The sequence below is a fragment of the Xiphophorus maculatus genome, chromosome 20 (assembly GCF_002775205.1).
Source record: "Xiphophorus maculatus strain JP 163 A chromosome 20, X_maculatus-5.0-male, whole genome shotgun sequence".
Taxonomy (NCBI): domain Eukaryota; kingdom Metazoa; phylum Chordata; class Actinopteri; order Cyprinodontiformes; family Poeciliidae; genus Xiphophorus; species Xiphophorus maculatus.
The window spans coordinates 18,828,415-18,851,011 of NC_036462.1; the positions used below are offsets into that span (position 1 = coordinate 18,828,415).

The 22,597-nt window shown below is 36.9% G+C and overlaps 2 protein-coding genes across 4 annotated transcripts; one reads left to right on the forward strand and one right to left on the reverse strand.

The window, feature by feature from the left end:
* Positions 1–489: 489 nt before the first annotated feature.
* On the reverse strand, positions 490–8,267 carry LOC102226051 (serine/arginine-rich splicing factor 3). Of its 2 annotated transcripts, none has more exons than XM_023324543.1 (6): positions 8,178–8,267; positions 4,189–4,399; positions 3,955–4,095; positions 2,220–2,258; positions 1,825–1,911; positions 490–1,129 (listed from the first exon to the last, which is right to left on the reverse strand). In XM_023324543.1, the coding sequence occupies exons 2-6, from the start codon at positions 4,389–4,391 to the stop codon at positions 1,102–1,104; spliced, it is 498 nt and encodes a 165-aa protein (XP_023180311.1). In that variant the 5' UTR covers positions 4,392–4,399; positions 8,178–8,267; the 3' UTR covers positions 490–1,101. The 2 variants fall into 2 exon arrangements, with proteins under 2 accessions (XP_023180311.1, XP_005799863.1); XM_005799806.2 differs by lacking the exon at positions 8,178–8,267 and adding an exon at positions 5,262–5,364.
* LOC102226306 (S-adenosylhomocysteine hydrolase-like protein 1) lies at positions 7,915–22,568 on the forward strand. 2 transcript variants are annotated; one of them, XM_005799808.2, is made up of 18 exons: positions 7,915–8,125; positions 8,213–8,414; positions 11,969–12,080; positions 12,167–12,310; positions 13,680–13,780; positions 13,908–14,010; positions 15,090–15,184; positions 15,343–15,449; positions 15,539–15,655; positions 16,151–16,214; positions 16,367–16,455; positions 17,278–17,348; positions 17,522–17,616; positions 17,711–17,809; positions 18,099–18,167; positions 18,458–18,536; positions 19,725–19,845; positions 20,202–22,568. In XM_005799808.2, exons 2-18 carry the CDS (start codon positions 8,235–8,237, stop codon positions 20,206–20,208), a joined length of 1,653 nt encoding a protein of 550 aa, XP_005799865.1. In that variant the 5' UTR covers positions 7,915–8,125; positions 8,213–8,234; the 3' UTR covers positions 20,209–22,568. The 2 variants fall into 2 exon arrangements, with proteins under 2 accessions (XP_005799865.1, XP_023180310.1); XM_023324542.1 differs by having other exon boundaries at positions 7,915–8,023.
* Positions 22,569–22,597: the final 29 nt, after the last annotated feature.

Consider the following 22,597-nt stretch of genomic DNA (forward strand, 5'->3'; position numbering starts at 1 on the left):
CATTGATAAGGAGATATAACAGATAAAACATCTCCAGAGATGACGCATGTGGCTCGTATCATGCTCCGATGGCGCTCTCTTGCGGTAGGAATGAGAATGGACTCGTTCATCTTAATTAAGAGTCAAACGTCTTCAGAAAAGTGACATAATTCAAAACACGACTCAATGTGCTATAGAGAAAAACACATTTGTGAACAGAAATTATTTACAATATGAACAGATTTGGTGGTTAATAAACCATTAACCCTTGATTTTAGTCATGCCTTAAATGTTTAAAATTAATCAATATCTCTGTTATTCTAGCCTTGCATTGGCTGTTCAGACTATTTAAAAAGACCAAACATGCTTCAGGATGTTTGTCCCACTAAAACAGAGGTAGATAGAGTTGAGAAATGTTGCCCCAGTCATATGGATGTATATTTTTGTTTATTAAGAGTATGTATTTGTCAGCATCTGTATCAAAAAGGTAAATAAATCCAAATTGACAAGTCATTTTTAACCAACAGGTATTTTAATTGAAGGACCAGTACACATAACAAAAGATCAACTATGTAAAACCTAATATGCAAACCTTGACTTGAGTTCACTACAGTTTCAAATAAATGCAATAATTCTGCTTCTTCAACAAGGATAACCAACCATTAACAGATGCAGGGAAGTAGCAAATCAAAAACACAATCAAAAGGGGGAAATTTTTCACTTTTTTCCCCCAAATCTTTTCTTGCTTTTGCACAGTGAAAATGACAAACTACTGACACAACATCAAACTACACAGTACATTCTTGGACATGAACCAAATGCTTAGATTAAATCTGGAATGCAGGGAGGGTCGACAACTGTGTCAAATTCACCAAAACGTGGCGCGTTGGTGACAGCGATGAGGCGTTACACCTGTACGCACCCACTCCGTGTGTTTGAAGACAAGTCATAACAAAAGAAAAGGAGGGACACTAAAAGGCGTGTTAAAATAAAAATAAAAAAAAAACAAACGACAAAACAAAAAAACGTATCGCACGTCGATGCTGGAGTCCATCATATGAAATGGCAGAGCCTGTAAAAACGTTCATCTGCAGCTCCCTTTAAACCTGTCACGACTCTCCTCTATCTTCTTTCAGTAGACCTGGAGCGGCTGTGGGGTGAAGATGGGAAATATTAATGGATATGGAGTCACAACATGTACAAAAATAAACCAAAAAAATCCCAAACTTGTCATTCAAGCAGCTAACAAATGTACAGTACTTTGCAAAAATATATTTAGACCCTTTAGCCCTTTCCGCTGTGTTTACAGCTGCAGGCGTTGTGGGTGTGTCTCTATTAGTTTTGTGTATCTGCAGACTGAAATGTCAGCTCATTCTTTGCAAACCAACACAACCTCATTGGCATTAGAGGCTGCTTTTCTCTCAGGGTTGCCCTGCATTTAGCTCCATCCATGTTCCCATCAACTCTAACCAGTTTTCCAGTCCCTGATAAAGAAAAGCCTCCACACACTGTAATGCTGGCAGCACCATATGTCACCGTGGGAATCATGAGGTCAGAGTTGTGTGATATTAATTTTCCCAACAGCGATTGTCCTGCAGCATAAAATGCTCAGTTTTGGTTTCATGGGATCAGAGCAGGTTCTTCCATGTTTTTTGTGTGTTAAAGAATGAGAGACACTTTCTTTTACTTTCACAATTATGCACAATTTTGTGTTGTTTCATCACAAAAAAAAAAACAACACACCGAGTTTGTGGTTGTAACCTGATAAAATTTTTATCGTTATAGTACCACAAAATATTGCGGTATGTTCCACCCCTACTGGTCTATAAGGCAAAGTATTAATACCTTCTAGAACGAGAGAAGGACCTGGAAGGCTTATGGTTCCTGTCCCGGGAGAGGGACCTCTCTCTCCTCCTGTCTCTTGACAAAGACCTAGAAAACAAAATAAGAAAAAGATTCAATTGCAAGTTTCATGTTTCTGGTGACCCTGGTAGCTCACTAGGTGTCATTTCATTTAAAAATGGAAATAAATGTAAAAGGTACAATTTATTGTTTTGTGGTTAAGTTGTCAGTATGGAATAATGGGCGTTCCTGGGCTTCCATGCAAATACAACCTGACAAAATTCAGCCCACAAAGAATGCTTTAAAAAAAACATTCAACTTTCAGTCCAGAGTACTTAAAATATCCTATTAGGATTCACAAATGAGTTTAAAAAAGGAAAATATAGAAGCTGACAAACCTGCTTCGGCTGCGGCTGAAGCTTCGCCTGCGAGGGGATCTGCGCAAGAGAAATACAAGTGTTTAAAAAAGAAGACAAATTGACCGATTAACCTGCAGAACTGTAAATTATTATGGTCCTACTATCCTGGGTTACCTCAGCACAGCCCTTTGTCTATTTCAGTTACTTAAAGGGAAACGATTTACAGTCACTGGCAACAAACCAAGGACATAAAGTTGGCAGACACTTAAGAATCCCCTCTCAACTATACTACAGTACAATTCGGTTAAATGTGAATTTTAGTCCAGTTCGTAAGGCGTGCTTTTAAAAAAGTTGATAAAATTGGACAATTATTCTCTCTGTGACAGGGCCCATGTGGGGGAAACTAAAACATTAAGGGGCTGCCACCTGTATGAAACTGGTCCACTGCACTTAAAGTGGCACCATGACAAATTGAGGCCATTTCTGTCAGAAACAACCTGCTAAAATCCCAATGACCCAAGAGATTTGAAAGTCATTGGAGAATCTGAAGTGTGTTTTAACTGTGTGATTCTAAAAACATATATGCATATCAAAGCTCTGAAAACATGAAACAAGTTCCAGAGATTTGATATTGTACCACACCCATTTGAAAAACCCCCCAAAACAAACAACTACAAAAGTTGTGGACAACAAAATAAAGCTATGAATGAGAAAAATAAAGAATAACCTCTTCAACCAGCTGTGTCTTCACTGTTAAAACTGTAATCTGCAGTGTACTGAATGAAGCAGGAAAACTTACTAGTATTTTTGGATTTCAACAAGCTAGAAATGACGAAAGGGAGGCAGACTGTCGGCCGGGTGGGTAGAATTGGCTGAATGAGACTGGCCAGATGCTGCAAGGTGATAAGTTGGCAGGCAGATGGGGGCTGCTTGTGGCTTTAATCCTGCTTTAATTGGTAAGCTGCAGGCTGCTGCTGGTGGAGTGTAGACTTTTGGAAACATAATACGCTGATTGGTCGGGAATGTGAGGTAGGCCGCTGCCGTTTGGTTAAAGGCTGAAGGAGGAGGAGGTTGAGAACGGCATGCTGAGGAACCAATGGGCTGGTGCAACCTGACGACTGGCCATGCCCGGGTCATGTGACAGCACCAGCCAAGCTGATCGGGGCACGATGGTCAGCAGTCACATGATGCTGAAAGAGGACTAGTTGACTGACTCAGAGGGTGGTGAGAAGAGGCATGGTGGTGGCTCTGCAACGGGTTTCATTCTTATTAATATAGATGAAAAGTAAAAAACATCCTCAAACAAGAAGGAAAAACACATTTGCCACTTTCACCCCCCCCAAATCTGTAAAACAGGTTAAACTATTCTTTTTAAATAAGAGCCTAAACCGGTTCCAAATACCTATTTTGCCACTGTAAAGAAGCTAGTAGTAGGAGTGTACACAACAAAAGGAGCATTGATGCTTAAAGCAAAACTCAATGCCGTGCGTGCCATTCTAATGAGGAATTTTGTAGTAGACAGGAGAGTTGGAAGGTCCTATTACTATTGCTATTAATCTGTTTTTGATATAATTTTTGATCAAATTTTAAACAACAAGCTTTAGAAAGTGCAACAGTCACCAATGTAAGCTCAGCAGAAAAAAAGCTCTACAGAAGCCTAGAATGGAAAACCACTCTACCAGGAAAAATACTGTCAATAGGAGAAACGAAAGAGTAACTCACAGAGAAAAATGTAAACACATAATATTGAAAACGATATCAATATGTAGGTCACCTTCGCCTAGCCGGTGGGCTGCGCCGCCGGTAATCGTCTCGATCTCGAATGCGCCTGCCCCACGAGGGAGGTGCACCGCGGGTGCGACTGCGCTTCTCACCGTTGGACAGTTCCACTCGCACCCGGCAACCACAAAGTGTCCTACAAACCAATTAGCCGTGAGCAATGGCAAGTAGTCCAACCTGTTTCCATGCTATTGTAATTATAGCTTAAGATATGCACACCGTGACCCACCTTCCATCTAACTCGCGCACGGCATCAGTCGCATCTCTGGGATCTTCAAACTCAACAAAGGCAAAACCTGGGGGATTCCTGGCCACCCAGACACTACGCAGGGGGCCGTAGTAGCCAAAGGCCCTCTCTAGCTCAGTCTTGTTTCCATTGTTTCCCAGATTTCCGACATAAACCTTACAGTCGAGGGGACAGTCCCGATGCATGGCTGGATCTAAAGTGAAGAAAAACAGATTATAAAAGCAGCAGTAATCAGCTGTGCTGAACTGTATAATCACAAAAATAAAAATAAAAAACCTATGGCATATCGCATAATTTTAATAAACCTGAATTATATTGGTTTAACTTCAGATGAAAACATTAAAAAATCTGAACAGGATTCTTCAACGCTAAACTAAAAACACTTTAATGTTTATTTTTGCGATGTGTGAAAGTTTGCTTCAATGTTTTTAGGTGCAGAAACTCGTTAAAACCAAACTTAAACTGTGTGATATTCAAAAACCTCAACCAAAGCTACAAGTTTCAACAAACTACGCTCCAGATTCCACAAAAGCAGCAAAACAGTGTCTAAAGTACTACACTGAAAGCCAATATCAACAACACGTTTTGTTTCTTTATATTCTGTTTTAATACATTTACGAACACGCTTAAAATTAAAGTATTTCATCGACAAAAGAGGCCCAACACCATTAATTTGCATGCTCTACTCTCGAGAGCATGACCCAGTTTCCTACCTCAATTACAGTTCATGCTAACCAATAACGTAGTTAGATCCTACAAGAACTAGCCTTAGATTAAATTTCATTAAATTACTACTTAATTAAAACCCAGATAATCAATATATTGCATTTTTAAAAAGTCAAAACTCGATGTAGATTACACGACGAATGTGTTCAAAAGAATAGCTAAAATGGCTGTCGCTTTTCCGAGGCCTACTCGTAGTAGCGGCGCTAACAGCCACAGAAACCGAACAATAAAAACACACAAAGCTGAGGCGGCACGACAACGCTAACCAAAATAACATTTTAGATGCGACTCCGCATGATTTACAAGAACATGTTCTGCATAAACTGTACCGTGTCTAATGCAGCTTGCAGATTAAAGCTTCAGAGTCTCTGCCGCAGACGTGCTCTTCTCGGAAGTCGACGGAAAATGGCGTGACGGAAAGGACGTTTGTGTGTAACTTAGGCGCCACGAAGCTGTTTCCGGTAGGGCGGGCCTTCCGTGTCATACTTTTCAATCAAAATTCTTTCTTACAAGTTAGCAAATGCGATAATACTTATGTATTTGCCTACGAGTATTAAAAATACAATCCTGAGTATACAATTAAGGTTTGTTTTCGAAATTTCATATATTTCGGAAATGCAATACCACGTTTGGCCACACAGTTAGGACGACTGTAGATGTGGCGCTGTTTCAACATTTTTGTTAAGAAATCTAGTCAGCAATCTGCAGCTCTGAGGCGCATCTGGCTCTTTGGACCTTGGACCTTGGAAAATTACCCTTAAAAACTTTGGTTAAATATTAAAAAGAACCAACTAATGTTTTTAAATACTGATATAAAACAAATACAGGTTTTGGCAGTTTGTCCGTTTTTTTGTGGAGTACTTGCATTGAATATCCACAACATAAAGACAATCTATTTTATATCAGTTATTCTTGTCATTAAATTGAAAACTATGTGACTAAAACATATTCAGCTCAATTGCAAAAGTTTTAAGTTTTTCTTTTTTAAAATTAAAAATATAATAAAAATGATGGTTCTTTAAAAATAACACATTTATATGTGTTATTTTTTAATATATGGGAATGTGTTAAAACACATTCAATAAATTAGAATATTATTGAAAAGCCAACTTATTCCAGTGAAACACATTATATAGATTAATTGCACACAGATGGATGTTTAAACATCTTTATTTCTGTTAGTTGTTATTATTTCCCACTTAATGAAAACATAACATTTAAAATTAGAATATTACATCAGGCAAATATAAAAACTATTTTTACAACAAAAACGTCTTCAAAAGTATTTCTTTTTTTTTTAAACATAAGTGGTTATGGTACCTATTTTCAAAAGGTACTTTTAATCTGACAAAAACGGACTCATCTGGGTGTATATTCTAAAAGGTCCGGTAACCTTTCAGGGTCTGAACAAGTTTTACTCAACTGGTTTGAGGACAAAAATTTCAGTTGCAAAGGTTGCAGACCATAGGATTAGACTCTAGCTCAAAATCGGCCCACGATAAGAAGGTGTTGAAACAATTACAAGTATTATGGTAAAAACTGCAGTGGAATTGTTTTTAGGTTTGCTTTTAATTGTTTAGTTATGACTCCCACAGACCTTCTGAAAAGACATCAGGGTGTCATTAACTTCAAAGTAATGACAATTGACTGATGTGGTGGTTTTCATCTGTTTTCCTGTATTGCTTTTTTAATGAACAATCCATGGTAAAATTACTTGCCAAAACACTCATTTTCAAAGGTTACTTTTTAAGGTTCAAATGTTGTTCTTTATAATTATTCTTTTAGATTTAAATAGTCTCCAAGGACCACTTAAATGCTCAATGACTACATGAATACATTGTGTTATTATTATTATTATTACAATTAATGAACACAAATATGTAAATTGGGAATATTTTTGCTTTATTTTATTCCAAATGTATTTCACTCTGATTATTGTATTTGCAATAAAAACAAGGTAGTGTAACATTTTCAATAAAAGCAAAACAAACAAACAAAAACAAATCCTTTATTTTTAAATGGCAAATTGACTCACTATTAGTGACCCTAACAATGCGGCCCAGAACTGTCTGTGGAGATAATGTCCATAATACAAATATTGCAGACATCTTCTTCACCATTATTGCATCTAAATTATTTACGCTATATGCTCAGACGAAGCCTGTTTTCTTTCTACCACATCAGGCTTCAGACTTATAACTCACATGTTGCTAGATTTCACCTTTCGTAGAAAAAAAGACAGAATTTCTATCTATCTATCTATCTATCTATCTATCTATCTATCTATCTATCTATCTATCTATCTATCTATCTATCTATCTATCTATCTATCTATCTATCTATCTATCTATCTATCTATCTATCTATCTATCTATCTATCTATCTATCTATCTATCTATCTATCTATCTATCTATCTATCTATCTATCTATCTAGGGGTCTCAAACTCCAGTCCTCGAGGGCCGCAGTCCTGCAACTTTTAGATGTGCCTCTGCTGCACCACACCTGAATAGAATAATTAGGTCATTAGCAAGGCTGGGAGAACTGATCTACACAACGAGGAGGTAATTAAGCCATTTCATTCCAGTGGTTTGTACCTGTGGCACATCTAAAATCTGTAGGTCTGCGGCTCTCGAGGACTGGAGTTTGAGACCCTGATCTAGTGTAACAGCATGGTATGCAAATGACTACAAACGGATACTTCAAATGAATTTTTTTGAGTACGGAAGTTTGAGACAGTTCATCAGTCAGAAGACGAGAACAACGTAGATTGCATGTAGAGAGTGGCATGTTACGCTCTATGTTTATTCTAAATTAATTTAATGTTACGGGTAGCATGAAAATATTTCTGGTAGAAAATTTGGTCAACTAAAAACAAAACACAACACGTAAATAAAACGCAGACATTGTATAAATCTGTTTTCCCAGCTACTGTGAAGGCGTCCTCACGCACGACACGCCCCGGCAGTCTGCTAGTAACCGCCCACAAAGTTTCTCAGCCAGGTGACGGTTGAGTCAGAAGGGAAACAGCACGGACGCTGCCTACACAACCAAACTGGATACATAAAGATACTTTTCATCTCCAAGCCAAAGTCAGTCACAGATTATTTGCTATTAATATAGATTACTGAGGTTTTTTTTTTTTTTCTAACGTCGTAAACCATAAAAGCCTCCCTTCCGCCCTCTTTTGAACAGTGAGCAGCTAGTAGTAGCAGCAAAAACCTGGGACATTTAACGTTAGCTCACCTCGTTACTTCAGCGGTCGTTGTATTTCTGTCCAGGTAAGGTTTCACTGCTGCCAACATGTCCGAGACAGCCGGGGATGCGAAACCTGAGGTGAAGCAGGCCAGCAAAGAAGTGAAGGAGAGCGAAAATGTCGCGGAAAAATATTCAGCCATGACCGTGAGCAAGAACAGCGAAATTAACATGGGAGAGCTGTCGTCGGTGTTCAGCGCCGTGCCCACCCACAAACCAGTTAAAAAGGTAAGGCTTCTTAAGCTACATTAACGTTCAGCTTAACGGCATCCGTGGAGGACGTTTAGATGGCAACTCTGTGCTCATGCTGCCTGCTGTTACGTAAATGTTTGTGGCTGCAACTAGTCTGATTCTCGTCACGTTTTATGCAGACGGACTTTCTTTTGAAGAGTTAACAACTGTTAGTAACGTGCTGCAGAGCTATATGTATTCCGCTCTTCTTCACGTTATGTGCTGTAAAAGTATTCATGCTTTTTCAACTTCTTCTTATTTTGTATCTTTAAACCGCAAACTTCATGTTTTTGATTAAATTTGGCATATACAGAGCTGCTCATCGTTGTGATGTGGCTTGTGAAAGACCAGCTTTGAACATCAAAATTCTTAAGTTTTAGATGAATCTTCCACAAATTTAAAATGTTTCGTGAAGCATGATTGACTCATGCGACCCATAATCTAAGCCATTCAAAATGTAGCTCTGTCTGTATGTCTAGGAATGCAATCCTGAGGAAATATAAACCTCCACTACAGTCTCCAACACTATCTGCTGAAGAAAAGCATTCCCACACCACTCTACTGCCACCACAATGTTTTACCATGGGTACCATATGTTCAGGGTGTTAGTTTTTCAGATCACTGAGCCCATTGCTAACTGTCTCAACTCACCAGGCCACTTTTTTCACATGTTATTTGTGTCCCCTGCATGGCTTTCGGCAAACTTCAATCATGCCTTGTCATGTTTTTTTTATTTCTTACCACTCTTTCATATAGTCCAGATTTGCTGAATTGACAACTAAAGGTCGTCCTATCAAGAGATTTTTCCATCTAAGCTGTGGTATTTCTGCAGCTCCTCCAGAGACACACTGGGCCCTTTTGCCTCCTCTACTTATTAATGTTCTCCTTGCACAATCTGTTCGTTTAGGTGGAGGGTCTTATAATCCTTTCTGTTGGTCATTTTCAGAAGATGGATTAATCTGTGCTTCTAAGATGTCCAAACCTTGAAATAATTGCGTTTACTAATTAGGTTACATCTGAATTGGTTGTTGTGGATCTTAAAAAAATATTTGAGTAAAAGGGGACTAGAAACAAATGCAAGTCACACTTTTCAGATTTTTATTTGTAAAAAAAGAAAAACATGTATAATTGTCCTTCCACTTCATATCATTGTGTCTTAATTCATTTGCAAGGCTCTGTACATATAATTTGTTTAAAATGTACAATTTGTAAGTAACACGTTTCCTGCTAAGATCTTGAAGTTATTGGCTATATCTCACTAGATATACTTCCTGGTTTTTGTTTTTAAACAAACTACTTCAATTAATATATTTATAGGTCACTGAAACAACAGGGCTATTTGTTCTTTTGTAAACTTCCCAAAAGTCAGATGTTGCCTAACATTTTGAAGGAACAGGGAGGAGTTTGACTTTCCTGTGGCTTCATTAAAGTCAGATGGAAGTGGAAAAAAATACTAGCAGCAGATTTTTGAAAATATGCCAACTTCAGGCTGGTATTCGCCAAGGGAAAAGAAGTTTAGTTAAATCAAAGGGCCAACGCCCTCAGCCCAGGAGTTCTAAGTCAAAGTTTCTGGTTTGTTTTAATTTCGCTGTTTCACATCCTCTTTTTCTGGTTTGTTACTCTGCAGCAATAACTAAATTAGCTTTAGTAGCGATTTGTATAGCCAAAGAGTAAGATATTTTTTGAAGTGGAAGTATTTTTGTTCCCTGAAAACAGGTTAACAAATAATAAAATATATTTGAGGTCACAGTTTACTGGATAGTTTTGATTATGCTTTTGTAGGAGAAAAACGTACAATTTCCTGGAACAAATGACAACGCTGTTAACTGTCATGAGATACAGTTTATCCCATTTTTAAGATGGTGATTTATGTCTTATGCACTTATGTGTTTGGTGACGTATTTGACAACACAAAGAGCAGTGCAGGGGAAAATATGTTTATCTCAGTTAAGATGTGTGACTGAATTACATTGCTTCATCTTCTAGACCTATTTTCATACCATCTTGTCACTTTGGCCTGTTTTGCTTTAAACTTTGATAACAGTCACTGAAAGCTCAAACATTCAGAATTTGACTATTATCTTAAGATAAGCATACATTGCAGAAATACAAATATTATTATGTATGTACTGTTCCTTGCAAAAATATTTGTACCAATTGACATTTCCACAAATTCATATGGATTATTTTTGGGATTTTTCTGATGGACAGATACAATGTATTACATAATTGTGAAGTGGGAGGTAAATTATTTTGATGCAATTTTTAAAACAAAGATATAAAAAGTATGGCATGAATTTGGTGTGATCTGACTACATGTTTACCGTGTGGACTACATGGTTCAACAATTCTGAAATTGTGGAATGTACAACTGATAATTTTCCTGTGGAGCTCTGCAGCTCCTCTGCCATTTCCTGGGGTTTCTGAACTGCTTCTCTAATTTTAATAGGTTTGTGTTTTCCACTTTTTATTTGTGGGTGAGGGATTGAACCGTGCTCCATGTGATGTTTGAAGCCTGGGAATATTTTAATGACCTAACTACTTTAAACTTTCTGCCTGACCTCTCTGCTGCCTTCTTTGATCCTCTCAGTCGTTCACTAATGTTCTCTAACAAACCCCTGAGGCCTTCAGAGAGCGTCTGGATTTAAACTGAGATTAAATTACATCCAGGTAAACTCTGTTTGCAAATTAAATGACTCCGAAAGCAATTGATTACACTAGATTTTATTTTGGGGTTACAGGAGTTAAAGGGACTGAATACAAAATGTAATACGTGCCAATAATTTAGATTAAAAAAAAAATTCCTTCCATTTAAACATTATGTGCTGCTTTGTGTTGGTCTACAATAAATAAAATTATGTGCACTGAAGTCTGTGGTCATAACCTTAGTTACACAATGAATAATTTTGTTATGCACAACAAGATTTCTATAAATGTTTAGCTGATTTCTATCGACAATGGAAACATGTAGCCCAAGAGGTAATGGGATCAGCTTATTAAAATGATCCATAACACAAATAGTTGCATGAAGTCATAAACATGACACCATTTTACATGCATACATACAGGCATGCATGCATGCATACAGAGTAATCAAAAATGTGCTGCTGTGATCAAAAAAAAAAGCTGACATGGCAAAAGAGACTGCTCTATTTATAAGCACAATGTTTACTAATTTATGCAACACACATACATTTTTCATAGCAATGCAGTTGAGTGGGGTTGTTCACCAGCAGTATATGTTGGATTGGGACATCCAAAACCAAACTTCCAAAGGCGGCTTAAGCATCTATTTTTGGCAACAGAAAAGAGAAGCTTACTGGCTATAAAAGAATTATAATGGGACAAGAAAAATAAACCCATCTGACTTCATTCAGTTTTAGTAAAACTACAATACCTCCGCACAAAATATTTAAAACAATGCCACTGCATTTTCTTCTGTCTAATAAAATCCTTTTGCTTTTGTGTTTGTTTTTTTGTGTGCTGACTTTATATTTGTTTCATATCATATCAGTTTAAACCAAATAATAGTTATTTTGTTTGTTTTATAGCAAATTCAGTTTGTTGAGGAAAAACAGGAGTTCAGCAGGTTTCCCACCAAAGCAGGCCGCCGTTCCCTGTCCCGCTCCATCTCGCAGTCCTCCACTGACAGCTACAGCTCTGGTAAGAGTTCACATTATGCACATTGCGCTACATACGCAACATCAAGATATCATAAGTATTGTCACTTATATATTTTTTCATTTCAGCTGCGTCCTACACTGATAGCTCAGACGACGAGACTTCGCCTCGGGACAAAACACAAGTCAACTCGAAGGGCAGCAGTGACTTCTGCGTGAAAAACATCAAGCAGGCTGAATTCGGGAGACGTGAAATCGAGATAGCAGAACAAGGTAACGCATGACGAAGACACAGTGAACTGAGCAGCTCACTTGTAGCTGATTCATCAAAAACGCAGACGGAAAATCTGTCTTGATGTGCTTTTTTTTGAAACCAGACCGTGCTAGTTTCTATGAACTTCTTGGTTAAAGTTTTTCTGATGATAAAAAAAAAACAACTGACCACTTATTACACCATTTAACAGCAGATTTGAAAATAAGAATGACCTGGTCAATTAATGTCATGAGAAACAGGCTAAAACTAGTTGATTACCAACCATTTTCTTAAAAAACTTCAGTTTTTTGTTGTATCAAGAAGGCCGATTGTCTTTCAATGACTAGATTGGCAAAATTTTTCATAATATGCTAACTAAAAATACAACTTAAATTTTAACATTATTTTGTGTCGGCTGTATTAAATACTGACTGATGAGTGACCAGCGACGCCCTCCTCTGGATGTTCTTAGTGGACGATATTAGTTAATCGATTGGAACTAATTTTACTCTAGTAAACCATTAATCGACAATTATTATTGTTACCCATAGATTAAATAGTTATTATGGGAAAGAGTGGTTTTATTAAACTATAAACTCACTAGTTTATAGTATAAGATAAGATGTTTGTTGCATTTTAAAAAAACTGCTGACCAATTAGCAACACACTCAGGCACCTAGACTCTGACGTTCAAACAGAGTAACAGAATGGGCACAAAATCCAATTTATGTAACTAAGAATGGTTGCCAAACAGGCTGTACTGAATAACAAAGTCTCTATTTAAGCTGCAACATTTAGAGAGGAGAAGAATTTGTTGTAAAGACCAAAAGCATGGACCATAAGGACTAATGTCATCAGTTTAGGCTATTAGTAGTAGAGTAATGGTTTAGATCAGTGTTTCCCAAACCTGTTCCTCAAGGCACACTGCCCTGCATGTTTTAGGTATTTTCTTGCTTCAGTCCAGCTGATTTCAATTGATGATTGATTAACAGGCATTTGTTGAACTGCAATCAGTTGAATCAGGCACATTAAAGCAGAGGAACCTCTAAAACATGTAGGACAGTGTGCCTTGAGGACCAGGGTTGGGAAACACTGGTTTAGATATTTTCTTGGCATGCTGGGCCTCTTATTATTATCTGGGTATAGTTTAAACAACACCACCTTACCCGAATTTTTCTTTTGACCATTTCCATCCATTAAGGACCAAAATGCCCTCAAGAATTCAGATAGTTCTGAAGACAAAAGGGTTTCCGACCAGGTTCTGTTACACACTTTAACAGAGTGCAGAGAGAAATAACCGTCTCTCTGAGGGATATTGTGAAAACTACGAGTTTTTCAGCATCATCTGTGCTTCTGTTTCTCCCACTCACTATTTGTTATGTTGTTCAGATATGTCGGCGCTGATCTCACTCAGGAAGAGAGCACAGAGTGAGAAACCTTTAGCCGGTGCCAAAATCGTGGGCTGCACTCACATAACTGCTCAGACTGCAGTAAGACTTTTTTTTTTTTTTTTCTCATATCAAACTTTAGTGGCTTAACAGAGGCTTGGATGCACACTAAAATGTTTTAAATGAAACATTTTACATATCACATTCCTGTTTGTGTGGTTCTCATCAGGTGCTGATTGAGACTCTGGTTGCTCTTGGAGCTCAGTGCCGTTGGACTGCTTGTAACATTTATTCAACACAGAATGAAGTTGCTGCTGCCCTGGCAGAGAGAGGTAAGCAGCAGAGATGATGAAAACAATTCTCTTATCGAGCCAGCTAACATATAATCCTATAAATATTAATCATTAACTTGACAGTTTGATCCTTTTTATATTTTACTTCCACTTGACTACAGCCATGATGTTCATAACATATGTTACGTGGCCTCTATTAGCGCCTTTTGAGCAAAGCGTTGCTTTGTAATGGGAACATCTCATGTCGTTTAAAACCAAGGTTACTGTTTGGAAATGGCAAACTCTTGAACATTGAGCCCTGCAGAGATGATTGGACCACATAAGTATTCCCACTTAGAGAGAGACTGGCTCTGCTTGAGCCTTTTTATCCTTGGTTGCTATGTAACTGTCTTAATGTTGTGCACTAAATGCCCAGAGAAAACATTCAGAGTTCTGGTAAAGTAGGAGAGTTCAGTACTCTCCGGGGCTTCTGTACTTCTAGGTGCTTGACTTAGTAATTTATTGGTGTGCGTCATCTTCTTCAAGATGGGCTGTTTCTTAAACTCTGTGGAAAATAATCTGCAAATGTCAACTGCTGTTTTACATCATGTCCTGATTTCGGAGCTATACATAAACTCAGACAGTTTGGGCTGAAAAATTACACATTTTTATTGTCCATTTTGACATACAGTGGAAATATGTAAACTAAAAAATGCAATTTCTGAAATTGACTGAGCTTTCAAGACAAATCTTAAAACTCATCTTTTTAATGTAACCTACCGTATATTAACTGTATTTATAATTATTCAGTGTATTTGCTGAATAATAAATAATAATATTTTTTATTTATGTTTATTTAGTAAACATAAATAAAAATTTAAAGAAGTTTATTTTTTAAAAATAAAATTGTAACATTTTTATTTTAGCAATTCAGTGATAATTAAATTATTTTTATGGTTTTGTTCTTTTATCATTTCAGACTTGAACTTAAAACAGCTCTATAAATAAAGTAGAAAATGAAATCTAACCATTGGGTTTGTTGGTTCTGGGGGTTAAAGAGATTGAAAACCCACAACAATGTTTTGTTGTGGGTTTTCTGTGGAAAATGCTTTATATTATTTCCGTCTCTGATGTTTTAGGTGTGGCAGCGTTTGCCTGGAAAGGAGAATCTGAGGATGACTTCTGGTGGTGTATTGACCGCTGTGCCAACACTGAAGGCTGGCAGCCCAATATGGTGGGTGAAAAACATTTTTATCCCTTCATGAAGTGACAGTTTGATAATAATATATACATGACTAATAGAAACAGTTGCCTAAAAAAAGTCCTGAAACGGTCAGAAGAGCTGCTTGTGTTTTGTTAATTACAGTTTGAAAACTTTTAAATCTCTGTTAGATCCTTGATGATGGTGGAGACCTGACACACTGGGTGTATAAGAAATATCCAAATGTCTTCAAGAAGATCAGAGGCATTGTAGAGGAGAGTGTTACTGGAGTTCACAGGTGATTTACTTTAAATTAGATGTGAATCTTATGAACATGTTTAGATTTTTGCTAACCTGTTTCATGTGTTTTGTCTTTTTTAAATCCAGGTTGTACCAGCTTTCTAAAGCGGGGAAGCTGTGTGTTCCAGCCATGAACGTAAACGACTCCGTGACTAAGCAGAAGTTTGACAACCTGTACTGCTGCAGGGAGTCTATCTTAGATGGGTGAGTAAAATGGGTTAGATATTATTATTTTAAAGGTTTTTTTTGTTGCACCAGTGGCCGAAGGAATTATATTATGCAAATTACAAATTGAATATTCTGTGCACATTAACAACATGCTGCTGTATTTCTTATGGTATAGTGCACTGTGTTTTTACATGGTCAGCATATCTTTGAACTGGATCAGTGCTTTGTACACCTCTAGTCACTGTCCCTGCTGGTTAATTATCTGCAAGTTAAACAGCTGTCTCATAGTAGTGTTTTCCTTTGTGCATGAATTAGGCAGTAAAGATCAACCTCATCAGATGCAACATAAATTGTTTTTATTCAAAATTGAAAATTAGCCAATAAAAAATTCTTGATTTGTTTGAGCTGTGATAAACAATACGGTTCAGATTGCGTCAAGTAATATTTCCGACTACTCGGATACACAATCTTCCGGGTAGTTTTTCTTCTTTGCCAATAAATATGCAAATTTTACGTCTCCAATCTGTTTAGTTTGAAGCGAACCACAGATGTCATGTTCGGAGGGAAGCAGGTGGTGGTTTGTGGGTACGGCGAGGTGAGAGACAATTTGCAATATCAAGAGACAATCTAATCCTAATAATGTAAAACAAATGTTGGGAAAACTGAGTTTCATAGTTTAAATACAGCAGTTTGTAATATTTATGATTTAAAGCAACAGCTTTTTTGCCTGATGCGGTTTTGTTTCAGGTTGGCAAAGGTTGCTCTGCAGCTCTGAAGGCTTTGGGAGCCGTCGTCTATGTTACAGAGATTGATCCCATCTGTGCCCTGCAAGCCTGGTGAGGAGAAGATGAATTTAAATGATCGCTGTGCTAAATGTGGATACACAGGCCAGACTGCATCGTTAATAACAAGCATTTAAAGATGCTAAAAATAGCTAGAAAAATGCACTGGTGAGACCTTCACTTAATTTATTTGTCCGCTTATTAACAGAATCGGTGGAGTTAATGCAAGATGGTTGGTTTCCTCACACAAACATGACTGCTAATCTTATATTTTCAAAGGATTCAGGAGTTTTGATGTATGTTTGGGATCGCTGACCTGTCTGAAAACCAAATGCTGTCGATTACTTTTGTCCAAGTTGTCCCTTGGAAAATGTTATTATATTCCAGATCCAGGACTTCTGAAGAGGCTCAGTTATTGCAAGTTGCAGGAACATCACCATCTGATATTTTGTTCACTTTTTAGCAAGCTCACTGTGGCATTTTTAAACTACAGGTGAAAGAAAATGTATATAATGCTGGAAACACTAAACAAGTTTAAAAAATCCAAACCTTTAGATTTTCATAATTGCCTCAACCTTATTGAAGTCCTAATAAAAATATGTGGCTAATTCTTGAAAGCCATGTCATTACCCAGAAATCAGCCAATTTAAATTAACTTAATTGACACCTAAAAATTGTGTGATTTATGCAATAAATTCAACCTTGGACACCTTATTATACTAGTTACTCTCAACATAGTTGGACAGCATTGTTCAGTTTATTCTCACACAACACAGCAGCACACTAGGGAGCTCTGCTCTGCACTTAAATTGATTTGCATGTCAGTGGATATGTGATACCGCCCTGATGTGACCAACTAATCTCCGTTTTCACCAGCATGGATGGATTCAGGGTCGTCAAGCTGAATGAGGTCATTCGCCTGGTCGATGTTATCATCACATGCACTGGTAACCCAACTTTAAAGTCATACTGATGTTCTCCTAAGAATGCACAGATACAGGATTATATTTCTGTGCTTTTTAATCTACTATGGAGACTTTTCAGCTAATGGCTCTTTGCACTGCTGACCTTTGATTGTACGCTGTTATGTGGATGACGGATTAAAATGGCCTTTCTGCAGGGAATAAAAACGTGGTGACAAGGGACCAGCTGGATCGAATGAAAAATGGCTGCATTGTGTGCAACATGGGACACTCAAACACTGAGATTGATGTGGTAAACTATTGCTTTAAAACTTATGTAACTCATAAAGTTATTTGAAGGATTGTGTTAAAGATGAGAGTGTGACTCCTGTTTTTGATACTTTTAGGCGAGTCTACGGACTCCTGAGCTAACGTGGGAACGAGTCCGCTCTCAGGTGGATCATGTGATCTGGCCTGATGGCAAAAGGGTTATCCTGCTGGCTGAGGTAATGGGCTTCATCTTTGATTATTGGAATTACATCTTATAACTACAGATTTAATAAATAAAACTAAGTCTTAGGACTGTAGTATCCTTATCAATGACATGCTTGTCTTTTTGTGAGATATATCTGGGTATGTTAACTTGACCAGATAAAATAGCTTATATCTAAGCAGGATGTTTGATAAAACATGTCTTGTCCTGTCCTTTTTCTTATGGATAAAGTTGTAGTTGGTGATATTGATGATATTCAAACTCCTTTCATCCTGCTAATAACATGGTGTCATGTTTCACAGGGGCGCCTATTGAACCTGAGCTGCTCCACCGTTCCCACCTTTGTCCTTTCCATCACAGCCACCACTCAGGTAAAATGGTTGTAAAAGCCAAACTTTATGTTTGATGGATTTATGTTTCTGCTTTATAATAGCTGGAACAGCACACAGGATTTGCAGCAGGCTTTTTCCATTTTCTGCAATTATGGCTCGTAATCTCTTGATCCGTCCTGGAAATGACGGAGTAACCGGGGCACTAAATTATGGCTATTTTTATAGCCTTGACTCCTTTTTCCTGCCTCTTGCTTTTATTAAATTCAAGATTTGTAGCTTTTTTTTCATTTTTGATATGATCATGTGAGTAATAGTTGTTTCTGTTTCAGGCATTGGCCCTTATAGAGTTGTATAATGCCCCAGAGGGACGTTACAAACAAGATGTGTACTTGCTTCCCAAAAAAATGGGTAAGGAGAACCCATTTCCTTGCAAGCAAGAAGCTTGCAAGGAGAACTACACAATAGCAGCAGAAGTAGAGTGAATTTATTGTTTTTCTACATCTATTTACCAAATGTATAAGTTTTGTTATTTTGGTTAGATTGATAGCTTCACGTAAAGTAACTCAACGTAAGGCTCATTTTCCAGGTACCAGGGCAGTGTTGTAGGTCACTGCCCTGACCTACAACACTGATGCAGGTTATTAACCACCTGCATCTACATTACATTTACCAGAGTAAAAACTAAGTACCAGGGTGGAAATTTACCAGAGAAGTTTGTAATAGGGAGGTTGTGCTTCATTTTCCAGGAACGTTTTAATTTGTTAGATGGAGTTTTGTTGATGTTCTACACATTTTGAATTTGTTTTTTTCCCCCCAACTTAATTCAAGCATATATTAATTTTCTACAGTAAAGTAAACTCTATTACAGTTAAAGTTATTAACAAGTGTATAGGCATCTGTGGATAGAGTGAGTAAAGCCTCTATTCAGTGTAATATGTTAGGCTGTTAAGCTTTTGACAGTGTGTTGCTCTTTGAGTTTTGAGTTTAAGTGCCTTTGGGACATGTTTTTCAGGTTTTATTTATTTATTTTTACTGGATAAAACATTATTTGTTAAGGTTTATTGGATAAAGAGGTTGAATGTTGCTACTTTTCTCAACTTTGAAGCGATTAACTTCAGTTTTACAGTGTAAATGCTGTGAAATGATCACAAGTTTATAGCTGAAACACGAGTCTTGTTGCTGTCTCTAGTTACTCCCAAAAAATCAGAACAGAGCAGCCTGTGTCAGTGAAATCCTTCTGACAAAATCATTGGTTATTTTGTCGTTACTGCATTTACAAGCAAGGAAGAGAGGCCTGTGAGCGCAGATTTGATCTTCGCAGAGAGGAAGCTTGTAGCACAAGGAGAAAATATTTGTGCAAGAAGCAGAAAATCTGAGAACGACAACAAAAATTTGAAGAAGTGAGAATATTTGAAAGGGAGCAGAAGTTTATAGTGCACAATTATAAGTTTTGAAAGTAGAGATTAAATTCCTGCTTTCAAATCGAGAATGTAAACTTTTGACTTTTTGCAGTAAAAGTCACCCATTGAAATCATGTCAGACATTTAGTCTTTTGAATTCTGTCTCCCTAAGCCGTTTCGTTTTTTTCTTTTTCAGATGAGTATGTTGCCAGTTTGCATCTGGCCACTTTTGATGCCCATCTAACAGAACTCACTGATGAGCAGGCAAAGTATCTGGGTTTGAATAAAAATGGCCCCTTTAAGCCAAACTACTACAGGTACTTATGTACTTTGCACATTTAAAATGATAAAACACTTGCACGTTAAAACATTTCCTTAAAGCTTTTCCTCTAATAACTATATATCTTAATACATTCAATGTTCTGAAAATTATTCAGTAGTAAATGTTTCTTCTTGATGCTTATTAGATCCTGTCCATCCTATCGTCCTTGAAATGACACAACTTTACACCCAGTTGACTCATAAAAATCAGTAGAATATACTTTTTTATACTAAATGGATTATTGTAGAATTGTATTTAATATGCGTGTTAAAATATAAACCAATATTAATATTCTATAGGACCTCCTGAAACTTTAAAAAAAATATATATTTTTGTGTTTTTTCCCCACAGGTATTAGGCTGCCACCACCACAGTCCGGACCAGCCCTACGTGGATCTGTAGATTTCTGATATTAGCCGTTCTCCTGGCAACACATAGATTTATCTATCTTGTATTTTATACTTTTCATGGGAGGCACAAGTTATATTTAGACTTATTTGACGTGCTGCTTCCTTTAAGCGATGCACGTGGCACTTAGCTGGCTATAAAAGGTTAATGTAATAATTGCAGCACTTGGATATCTGATAGATGTATTGGATGTGTTTCCTTACTTGCTGGTTCCTGCCTGAGAGCTACTGAGAGCTTTTCCAGTAAAATGTGCCAAATAACAGAGGACAGAGGGCTAGTGTTGTGAAAGATAAAGAACTAAAAACGAGATAAACCTGTTTAGAGAGCCAATTTATTATTACTTTTTTAAGATGTATATGATTACTGTATGAGATTTAATTCTGAAAATATGCATGCTTGGAATGCACCAATTAATAGCTCCTTCGGCTTATTGAACCTTAAACACTTAGCTGGGTGTTTGATTCTTTCAGTCACTTTTGTGCATAAAACTGTGTGAAAACTTTCTGGGATGTGCGCTGCCATTAAAATGATGAGTGGGGAATATTTTTTGCTCAAAGTGGACCAAATGTGAGTTAAAGTCCTGTTGCTGGTCTTGTGTTTTTAAGGTAGCCAAAAAAGCTTCATTTGCGTATATTTAGTGTGGTTTGCTTGCAGATGAGCCATAGCAACTTAAAAATAAAACTTTGTTTCTAATATTTCTACCACCTCGTTGCCAAATATAGCTCAGTGCTGCTTTAATGTTTTTTCTTTTCACATAAAAACATTTATTCACAAGAGACATTCCATGAGAGGGAGAAAGAAGTGCCCTAATCTTTAGTAATATCATGGTTCCTGCTTACCACAATTAATAGTTAGGGTTATCATTTCTGGAATAAAACGTTTGTTTCAGTTATGTATTCTTCACCTAAGGTCATTTGCATAATATGTAAATATTTTTCTTACAAGATCTATTTTCTCTGATTTTCAGTATCATGTTTAGTCACAATATTTTTTTTAAAAAAATGCCCTTTTTATAATGGTACTAAATAAATAGTTTGAATACTGTGTTAGGTTCAACTGTCCTGATAAAAGTTCATGTTTAATGATGTATATTCCACTAATTCTGCAGCAGATAGAGCAGTCTTTAAAAAGTTCGATTTTTCTTTAGATCTGTTTAGGTCTTATTTTACGCAGCAGATGGCTCTGTGGTTTTGATAAATTGTTTTGTACAGGAAGAAATTTTTTTTTAAAAATGCTTTGCAAAAAAACCCAACTTATTTACAGCCAGTTGTAAACAAATCTTGCTTTCCACTCTGTATCATCTTACAAAATCCTCATGACATTTGCCTCTTTCTAACAATAAGCCATAACTTGCTTGTTAATTTTTTTACATTTTTGGTAAAGCTGCAGAGTTTGGTGGTTGTTGTCCTGTCGAAACTCGTTAACACATTTCAGTTGCCTGCATTATAAACTGCCGTACTTTGTGATGACCGTATTATTGACTATATTACTGTCCTTTTATGTTTGGTATAATTTTAAAGTCATGGTAAACATGTTTACACTGCGGTTTCACCCTTTAGAAATATTCTTCTGCAATAAGATATAATTACTGTTATTAATGTTTTCAGCTGATGTAACCTTTTAATTAGCCGATTTGAGTCCGTTTTACCTATTGTTTGTTGAGGAATAACTGAGAGCTTCTGTGAAGTGCTTACTTGTTTGCACTGACAGCTTTAATGGAATCGGATTCAGGGACACTCAAAGGAATTAGAGAAATGAGTGCTGTAACCATGGTGACTATTGGTTGACAGTGCCTTGTAACTCATTTAGTCATTTGTATTTAAAACAGTTAGTTTCCTCCAGAGTATGACAGCTATGCACCAAAACCCTCATCCGTCTGAAGGAATTTAAATGTTCTGCATTAGCAGCCCAGTGTAATTGTTTGATCTTTCTCATAAATGTAAATGATTTTACGCACTCTTAACATGTTGAATGTTTTGAAATGGTTGATTTTCCCATTTTATTTATTGTAAAAGCAGATAGTTTTATTCTCATTGAAGCACCTGAAAACGTATCTGTAATCAATTTATCTGCGTTGACTAATTATAATCACAATAACAGTGTTTTATGATTGACACAAATGAATGTGAATCCCAGCTACTGTCATGTCGAGTCCCACTGTGATTTAAAAGGAGAATGTTACATTTGAATTAAAGATCCCTAACCATGTAATGTCCTGCATTTAACACAAGCTGTAGTTTAGTTTGAATGATTTCATAAATCTGCATTCTGTTCAGCATCTGTCCTGAATAAACGGTTCACTCTTGAAAATTGCCTTACTTCGATTATTCCTCCACATA